We start from the raw sequence: 10,444 nt of genomic DNA, 5'->3' as shown, positions 1-10,444 counted from the left end.
CCAGCAGTATGGATGCCATCTTTACTAGCACTTTAAATACTGTGGCACCCATCAAACTAAAAAAGGCTAGAGAGAATAAAACTACACTGTGGTATAATAGTCATACCCGCGCTCTCAAAACAGCAACCCGTGCCCTGGAACGTAAATGGAAAAAAACTAATTTAGAAGTCTTTAGAATTGCATACAAAGACAGTATGTCCAGCTATAGGAGGGCTTTAAAATCTGCCAGGGCTGAGCACCTCCGCAAACTGATAGAAAATAATCAAAACAATCCTAGATTCTTATTTAACACCATCGCTAAATTAACAAATAATCGGTCATCTTTGGAACAAAACGTTCCACCGCAAATTAGTAGTGATGACTTCATGAATTTTTTCAGTGATAAAATAGAAGGCTTTAGACAGAAAATAGGAGATATTAAACTTTCTACACCGCCTTATACTTCAGATCCAGTAAACACGCCTCTGAATCTAAATAACCTACAGTGCTTTAAAATCATAGAACAGGAAGAGCTAGACAAAATTATAAATAGCTCTAAATCAGCTACGTGTATATTGGACCCAATTCCAACAAAGTTACTGAAAGAATTGCTACCTGTTATAGGAGAACCTCTTCTTAACATTATCAACTCTTCTTTATCTTTAGGCCATGTTCCAAATCCTTACAAGTTAGCTGTTATTAAACCTATTATTAAGAAACCACAACTGGAACCCAGCAACTTAGCTAATTATAGGCCTATTTCAAACCTTCCATTTATATCTAAAATACTAGAAAAAGTTGTTTCTGCTCAATTATGCTCCTTTCTGCAGACCAACAATGTTTTTGAAGTGTTTCAGTCAGGTTTCAGAGCTCATCACAGTACAGAAACTGCATTAGTGAAAATAACCAACGATTTACTCTTAGCTGCTGACCAAGGGTGCATCTCGCTATTAGTTCTACTCGATCTTAGTGCGGCATTTGACACCATTGACCATGGTATCCTTATTAATCGCTTAAAGTCTACAGGTGTCCAGGGACAGGCCCTACAATGGTTTAAGTCATACTTATCTGACCGTTACCAGTTTGTAAATATAAATGGACAGCCTTCACAAATCAGCCCAGTAAAATACGGGGTGCCTCAAGGATCAGTTTTAGGCCCTTTACTGTTTACAATATACATGCTACCCCTGGGAGACATTATTAGAAGACATGGGATCAGCTTTCACTGCTATGCAGATGATACTCAATTATATATTTCAACTAAACCTGACGAGACGTCTAATCTGTCCAAGCTAACTGAGTGTATTAAAGATGTAAAGACTGGATGACCAACAATTATCTTCTCTTAAACTCAGACAAAACAGAATTATTACTTATTGGGCCTAAATCCTGTACACAGCAGATCTCACAACTCGATCTACAAATAGAGGGATACAAAGTTAGCGTTAGTTCTACTATAAAAGATCTGGGTGTCATATTAGACAGCAATTTAACTTTTAAAAATCATATTTCCCATGTCACAAAAACTGCTTTCTTTCATCTGAGAAATATCGCTAAGTTACGAAGTATGCTATCCATCTCAGATGCAGAAAAGCTAGTCCATGCTTTTATGACTTCTAGGCTGGACTACTGTAATGCTCTGTTTGCTGGCTGCCCAGCATCCTCTATTAACAAACTTCAATTAGTACAAAATGCAGCTGCCAGAGTTCTAACCAGGTCTAGAAAATTTGATCACATCACCCCAATTTTATCCTCCTTACACTGGCTGCCTGTTAAGTTTCGTATTGAATTTAAAATATTGCTTCTTACATATAAAGCTCTAAATAATCTAGCTCCTGCTTATCTAACCAATCTTCTGTCTCGCTACAATCCAACTCGCTCTTTAAGATCTCAAAACTCAGGACTTCTGGTAGTACCTAGAATAGCAAAGTCGAGTAAAGGAGGTCGAGCCTTCTCATTTATAGCTCCTAAACTCTGGAATAGCCTTCCTGATAACGTCCGAGGCTCAGACACACTCTCCCAATTCAAAACTAGATTAAAGACCTATCTGTTCAGTAAAGCATACACTTAGTGCACCACTTAGGGGGCTTCCACACAGGTTATGCATCTTGCTGATATACACTGTGAACATCAGCTACGCTAATTATTTTCTTTATTCTCCATTTCCACCTGGGGATACTCTTCCCGAGGCCCTCAGACTATGCAGAGTCACTGATTCGATCCAAGACCAACGACGAGATGATCCCAAGGTTTCCATATCCTGGACCTGGCCGAATCCTGAACAACTACTGCGATGGTCATGGAAGAGTGAAGAACATGAGACTGTTTCCTATGACGCTCCAGAGACAGACGAGTCTTCGCTGAGGCCAGCTTCCAGCCTCCGCCACTGAGACTGCAGCTCTGCACAAGACGTTTGGCCAGCGGAGAAATTAAAATGGTCGTGCCCAACCGAGCCTGGTTTCTCTCAAGGTTTTTTTTTTTTCTTCACTTCCGCCTTTAGTGAAGTTTTTTTTCCCTCTCCGCTGTCGCCACTGGCTTGCATGGTTCAGGATCTGTAGAGCTGCGCATCGTTGGATTTGCTCTTCAATATTTGGACTCTCAGTAGTGATTATTAAACCACACTGAACTGAGCTAAACTGAACTGAACTTAAACACTACAAACTGAACTACACTGTTCCTATTTACTGTGACCTTTATGTGAAGCTGCTTTGACACAATCTACATTGTATAAGCGCTATACAAATAAAGGTGAATTGAATTGAATTGAATTGAATTGAATTGAATTGAAACCTGTCCTAGAGTGTGGAGTCTACCCCCGCTGGCCACACTTTGGTGGTCCTCACTGATGGCTTCACACGGTTGATGAGGGCTGAGGTGAGCAACAAAGAAAGGTGATCTGATTGACCCAAGCGGGGGAAGGGGGTCACAGCGTATGCTTCAGCCATGTTTGTGTAAACATGGTATAAGGTTTTGTTTCCCCTTGTGTGGCAGACAATTTTTTGATGGAATTTGGGGAGCACTGTCTTTAAGTTTGAGTGATAAAAATCCCCTGCAACAATAAAAGCAGCCTCCGGGTGAGCAGTCTGTTGTTTGCTGATGGCTGCATGAAGTTCATTCATAGCAAGCTTGGCATCAGCAACGGGAGAAATATAAGCAGCAGTTATGGTGGTGGAGGTGAACTCCCTTGGTAGATTAAACGCTCTAATGTCTCCCAACGATGACAGAGTTTTTGCCCCAAGCTTTGTTAATATAAATGCATAATCCTCTGCCTCTGGTCTTACTGGAGTCATCCGTTGTCAAAATGTGTGATGCTCAGTTAGAGATACAGCGTTGTTTGGTATCCCGCTGTTTAGCCATGTTTCTGTGAAAATCATGACATTACAGTTTCATAATCTTTTGCTGTGGTTGATGCGCAGTCGAATCTCATCCATTTTGTTCACCAGTACATTGGCGAGGAAGATGCTGGGTAAAGTGAGCCGGTGTGGTGTTAGCTTTAGCTTAGCTCTTAGCCCGCCGCGCTTCCCCCGTCTTTGTTTACAGTCTCGGCGCCGCCTTTGAGCACTTCCGCCCGGCCGGGAAGGGCGCTCATCCCTGAGATCGCCAGAACACCCGGGGCTGAGTCGAAGATTGCTAATAAAACTGTCCGGAATGCACAAACCAATATCCAAGATCTCCTGTCGGGTATACGATGTAAAAGCACTACAGTTCTGCAAGAACAAACCCGAAATGAGCAGGAATAAAACTGCAAAACTGGAGAGACACTGGGCCTCGCGATGTGTACGCTCTGCTTCTGTCTTCTCTCTTATGTTGGTTTTGTATGTAGCATGTGGTTTGTGTTTACATCCGGTTGCAAACTGTTGTTTTGTGTGAACACGTGGTTAATGAGTGCTAAGATTGGCTGTGTGTTTTAGTCTTGTATCATGTGAGTACATGGATTGTGTTAGTCTGTTTGTGTTATGTGCATTCGTCTATTGTCTAGTGCCTCCCATCTTGTTATCCCATTATTAGTTCCCTGCTGAAAAATCCAGCTTAAACCAGCCTAGGCTGGTTAGCTGGTTTTAGCTGGTCAACCAGCCTGGTTTTAGAGGGGTTTTGACCATTTCCAGGCTGGTTTCCAGCTATTTTCAGCCTGGTCTTAGCTGGTCAGGCTGGGAGATGACCAGCTTAAACCAGCTTGACCAGCCTAGCCAGGCTGGGAGCCCAGCCAAAACCAGCTATGTCCAGCTTAACCAGGCTAGGCCAAAACCCCTCTAAAACCAAGCTGGTCAACCAGCTAAAACCAGCCTAGGGACACATATGTAATTTTGTCCCATTCTTTTAGCAAACAAGTCTTAAAGGATCACAAAACAACAAACACATTTTTTTACAGTCATATATGTGTCCCACGTTGCTATAAACACTATTGGGACACATGTATTTCACAAAAAAGTGAAAATTTGTTGTTTTGCGTTATATTGAGTAAATTCGTTCTTCAGGTTTGCAAGTAATTTTTGAAGCTGCGTCATGGCAATTAGATCCTTGTGTGTATTCCAGCCTGGAGAGTGAATGTCTGTACCTGCGAGTACATCGTGATGTCTCTGAGTGTGCAGCATTAATTCTTGAGAAAGACTGCAAAGGTGCAACTCCATTGACATGCATGATAGCTTCGAAGACTGTTTTTACCTATTACAGTGTTCAGACAGCAGAGAGATGCACATTGTGTTGCCAAAACAAGTGGAAGAACAAGAATTGTTTTGAGACACATGTCGTCAGTGTTGTGGTTATAAATGTGCCCACTATGAGAGTGCAGCTGGAATTACGTGTGAACTACAGTGCACTCGACAGCTTTTCGCATCTGCAAATGGTGAATTTGCCTGATTTGCTGCTCACCTCCTTTTAAAAAAAATGTGTTCCAGTTCATGTTGATTGTCCTGTCTCTACAGATTTGGTAAGTAAGCAATTTAGAGGTCTTTGTTTGTTTATTCAGATGGCAAAGTTAGTTCGTATCGTCAGCAGTACTCTTTCAGTGTTTAAAGATATACCTTAGTCAAAATGATTTAGTTACTTAAAGTTTACAGTATGTTAATATCACTACAATATTATAGACTGTAAAGTCCACTGTAAATGCTGCTCTCTGAGTATAAACACCTTAACCAAACTATTACCGTCGTATAGAATTTTCGCCGCATTTTGTGACAGGTTAGTCTATACACACACAGCTTTCTGACAATACCTACTGAGTCGGGAGATGGCTCTCTGCAACTCTCACATGGCCGCCCACTGCAGCTAAGCAAGGCTGCTTCTGGTCAGTACCTGGATGGGATGGTAGACCACATGGGAAAGCTAGGTTGCTGCCGGAAGTGGTGTTAGTGAGGCCAGCAGGGAGCTCTCAACCCGTGGCCTGTGTGGGTCCTAACGCCCCAGTATATTGAAGGGGACTCTATACCGCTCAGTGAGTGTCGTCTTTCGGATGAGACATTAAACCGAGGTCCTGACTCTCTGTGGTCATTAAAAATCCCAAGTTGTCCTTCGAAAAAAGAGTAGGGGTTTAACCACGGCATCCTGGCTAAATTTGCCCACTGGTCTCTGTCCATCATGGCCTCCTAACCATCCCCATATCATAATTGGCTTCATCACTCTGTCTCCTCTCCACCAATCAGCTGGTTTGTGGTGTGTGGTCTGGTGCAATATGGCTGCCATCGTGTCATCCAGGTGGATGCTGTACACTGGTGGTGGATGAGGAGATTCCCCCCCTTTGTGTGAAACCCCCTTTGAGTGTCTAGAAAAGCACTATATAAATGTAAGGTATTATTATTATTATTATTATTACAGAGTGCATCTAAGTTACCGAGAAATGCAGAGGATTTTTTTCTCCCATTCGCCATGCAGTATCAAACATTTAATTCCATTAAAACTTCACTCTTCCAGCAGTTCCTCGCATCCAATATCTCTTTGTCACGGGGGCATGCATGAAATTCAATTACTAATGTCCATGTAAACACAGTCATTGTCTTTCTCCCCTGCGTCTGTGTGTTTGTTTAGCCTCTGTGAAAATCAGCGCGTGCCCAAACGGAAACTCACATTTTTATGCAAAATTTTCCCTCCCCCGACACTCCCACCTAAACAGAGCTGGACACACCCACTTTTCTGACTTTTTCCAAACTAGAGGTGTGAAAACACCTTGCTGAGACAGGGGGCCCTTTAAGGTGGGCAACAATATAGGGTCTTCATTGTCGCATTTAGTGCTTCAAATGCAACAAACAGCACAATTTTAACTGGCATTTGTGAATGTAACTAGGTATTGTGATAAGTGGTGTGTGCAAACAGGGCCTTATACTAAACTGATCTAATGCTATTTAAATTTTCATATAACTACATCAGCGTTTTACATTGCTCTCCTGTCTGTCTGAATTGCTGAAATGTTCAACATTTTTTAAATATTATGGCTTTTAGTCTCTTTTCTTCATCTATGTTATGCTGACTTGACACAATCTACATAGTAAAAAGAGTTATAGAAATAAAGATGAATTGAATTAACAGTATGTTCCTCCAAGTTTAAAAGTATATGAACCAACCTTGCTAGCTTCTATGTCTAATAAAATTCTGGCCATTATTCCCCTGTGTTTGCAGGGGTTTACTCTTGGTGCTCTATTTTCCCCCACAGTCCAAAGACATTAGCTATAGGTGAATTGGATAAACTAATCTAAATTGTCCATAGTGTGTGAAAGAGAGTGTATGGGTGTTTCCCAACCAATGTCATGCCATCAAAAACATAAGCCAGAGTAATTAATGGTTTATTCCGCTGTTGCAACCCCTGATAAAACAGTAAGTATGCAATATACATACTATTAGCCATCCCACTAATATTGCCCACATGAATTTGATAAAAACTACAAATGCGGGGTAAAAGTGTAAACAAACTACAAACATGACAAAAACACGAGACCAACCGTCAAGTGGAGAGGCGCCAGTAAAGATGTTTGAATGACTAACCCACTGGAAAATATTTCAACCAGATTTTCAGTGTTATATTTCATCTACCACAACAATGTAAACTTATGTCAAGATATGTTTAGACAATAATGTCTGAATGAATGATTATTCAGAGACCTGAGGAAATTTCTCTGCATGAAATACTCTTGAATGACAGATTATCCTGCTGCTGCTTCTCCAATAAGAAGGAAATTAAATATGAAAAATGTGGATGATGTGTGGATGATTTACAGGACTCATAACTAAGAACCTTAAGGATCTGTTAACAAGGAAGTAGTATGTCCCAAAGCTTGCATGTTACTTGCATGTTACATGCTACTGTTACACACTCAAAGGTATATACTTTTCCTTCACAAAAAAAGTACATACTTTTAGGGTATAGTATAAGTATGTAAATTGGGACGCAGCATCAAGCTGCGGTCACACTGGGCTTTTCCCCCCATAGACTTCCATTCATACGCACGCGAATGTGTCAGACCAGAAACGCAGGCTCATGCGTTAAGTTTCGCAGCTCGCTGTGGTGCAAAGTTCAAGCTTGGTGAACTCTGACCTGCGAAATTGCATCACTTGACTGTGTGAGACCAATTGAGGATTAAAACATGACCTCTCTGGACAGAAATTTTAAATATTGAGCAATCGGTGGCTTTTTTAAATGTCTAATTATCTTGTTTAATCCCACCCCTTTTCACAGCGCCGTACGACAGAATTTTGCACACACAAACCCCAGTGTGACCGCAGCTTCAGTGTGGAGTGATCAACCAGAATCACCCTCACCAAGGTCTTGCTCTAATGTCCTCATATTTGCCTCGGGTGATGAGCTGCAGTTGTGGCGATATCACTAAAGGAACACCCAAGCTCTATTTTTAGATGCAAGGCTCATTGGCCTCAACACAAGAGCAATATTTTCCACATTACCGCTCTAATCGGAATTATTGGTTGTATCTTTAGGTAGGTTTGCAAACTTGTGTACTTCTCATCGAGTCTACCTTATACTTCAGCCGTTTGCATTTCTCGCAATCCCAGAAGCTCCCTGTGATCTTAACTAGGTGCTGCTGTACCTGACACTCTGCCATGCATTTTAGAATTCTAAACATAGGTTTCTATCAGGGTACACTCAAGTCGACGGCTGGGCGCCACAGACCGCTGCAGAAACCTATGTTTAGAATTCAAAAATGCGTGGCGCGACGATTCGGGACACATGTTTCTGCCGCGCTACAGAGAGTGTCTGGTGTGCCGTGTCGCGGCTTCGAGCGGCGCATCCGGTGCCTCAGTCAAAGTTAATTCAGTGTGCTTGGTTATTAGTTTCTGTGTACAAGCTCGGCACTTGAAACTAGCACACAGTTGGCTGTATGCAAGAAACATCTCATGGATGCATTTGGGACACATAATCAGTGATGTATCCTGGGATCATTGGGTGTTTCGGGTCTCTCAACATCATACACTCTCACCCAGGTGACCCAGCCGGGGTTGATCAAGTCCCGACTTGTGTCCCAGTAACAGTCCACGGATCTGCCCTCTTAATCCACAGCCACCTTGTGGCCTTCTCTGCGGCTTCACTTGCGGATCGAATGGCCCTTTTCTTTGCCACCCCTGTAATGCCCAAGCGACTGAGGACTTTGCAAAGTGAACGCCCCGCAAAGCCTCTACATCCTATTTCTATAGGCTCATAGAAAGTTCTCCAGCCTCTCTCCCTGCACTCCTCCACTAATTCCTGGTACTTAGCACGCTTCCTCTCATTTGCTTCCTCAATGCGCTCTTCCCAAGGCACTGTCAGCTCCAGAATAATAAGCTGTCTTGAGGCTTCAGAGATGATTGTTATGTCTGGGCGGAGACGAGTTTTTGCGATGTGATGAGGAAACCTTAGCTGTTTTCCCAGGTCAACCTCCAGCTGCCAGTCCAAGGCTTTGTGAAGGAGGCCTGTTGTTAATTGTGGGAGGGCCCGGGGTTTTTCTCCAGCTTTAATGAAGTGGACTGCCTTCTTTGGAGCATGATGATTCTTGCTGGTGCTGATGGCTGAGGCTAAGCTCTTAGCAATTGCCTTAAGCACCTGGTCATGTCGCCACCGATAACAACCATCAGCCAGAGCCTTGGGGCAGCTGCTGAGGAGGTGTTCTAAAGAGCCTCTTCCAGAGCAAAGACGGCAGGAAGGTGTCTCATTCTTTCCCCACACACGGAGGTTTGATGGACTTGGCAGTACATCGTAGACAGCTTGTACCAGGAAACGGACTCGCTGAAAATCCGCCTGCAAGATGTTCGCCCAGGTGATCCTATGTTGCAATGTATTCTCCCACCTAGTCCATGTTCCCTGCTGCTGGAGTCCTCCTGCTGACTCTCTCTTCCTCCACACTTGCTCGAACCTCTTCCTGGAGTAGGTGGGGTCTTTCCTTGCCGTGGACCTGGCTAACTAAGGTCTGTGGAAAATAGCCCAAGCCCACTCTGCCTGTCGCCACAGTGCCCACCAGAGCCTTTTGTCTCAGGTGTGACTCTGCCACCTCCACTGCTTTCCCAGCATTCCATTTCCTGCCTGTCCTAACCTCAATGCAGGCTGATGACACCTTGCAGTCTCTAGAGTCCCTATACTGTAGGGCTTCTCTGGTGCGTACGACCATTAATTCTTCCGTGAGGCCACTTAATGGCAGCTGCAAGGTGTTACTCGTCCCGTACAGTGCAGCACTGGTAAGGCTGCGTGGAAGGCCCAACCATTTTCGGAGAAAGCCACTTATCTTCCGTTCTAGGGACTCAACTGTTGACATTGGGACTGCATAGATCAGCAGAGGCCACAAAATTCGGGGCAGAATTGAGTGCTGATAGATCCAGGCTTTGAACCTACCAGGCAGGCCGGATTTGTCAACCTTCGTGAGCCAAGCTCCAAGTTCATTTTTGGACTTCTGGATGGCTGCAGAGTCTTTTAGGCTGGAGTCGAAGAGCTTGCCCAAACTCTTGACAGGTTGCTCCGTGATGGTTGGGATGACACTTCCTGAGATGATAAAATGGAACTTGTCAACCACTTTCCCCTTCTTTAGCACCATGGACCTAGACTTGGAGGGCTCAAAACTCATCCTAGCCCAGGCAATGAGTCTCTCAAGTCCTTGTAGGATCCAACTGCTCCCTGGGACCGTTGTTGTTGTGATGGTAAGGTCATCCATATACGCTCTAATGTAAAACTGTACAAAGTCACAAATGATTTTGTACTCTCTGCTTGGTCTGTGTCCGAGTCGTACATGTACGACTGAATGCTGTACCTCTCACTCTAGCTCGTTCTCGCAGTCTGCCTGTCAGACTCTGTTGCAAACGCTGAGCGGGTGAGCTCATGGCCCCACCCCCGTTGGCGGGAAGCCGAAACTAATCTACATGTGAAGCAACACACCCATAAATCAGCAAACTGTGGACACGCCCCCAACATGACACTTTTTATTACATAATAAAAAAATCTGAATTGTCTTTTAAACTGAACCTAAACTGGCACACTCAGAAGAACCATAATATTAATATT

The 10,444-nt window shown here is 43.5% G+C and overlaps 1 protein-coding gene across 1 annotated transcript; it reads right to left on the bottom strand.

The window, feature by feature from the left end:
* Positions 1-8,422: 8,422 nt before the first annotated feature.
* Positions 8,423-10,097, bottom strand: LOC130221049 (uncharacterized). The gene is given in 2 exon segments (XM_056453356.1): positions 8,423-9,272; positions 9,274-10,097. Coding segments are annotated over 2 exon segments (1,674 nt in total).
* Between the last annotated feature and the right edge of the window lie 347 nt (positions 10,098-10,444).

The sequence above is a fragment of the Danio aesculapii genome, chromosome 1, assembly GCF_903798145.1.
Source record: "Danio aesculapii chromosome 1, fDanAes4.1, whole genome shotgun sequence".
Classification (NCBI taxonomy): Eukaryota; Metazoa; Chordata; class Actinopteri; order Cypriniformes; family Danionidae; genus Danio; species Danio aesculapii.
This window is presented reverse-complemented; position numbering and strand designations above follow the sequence as displayed.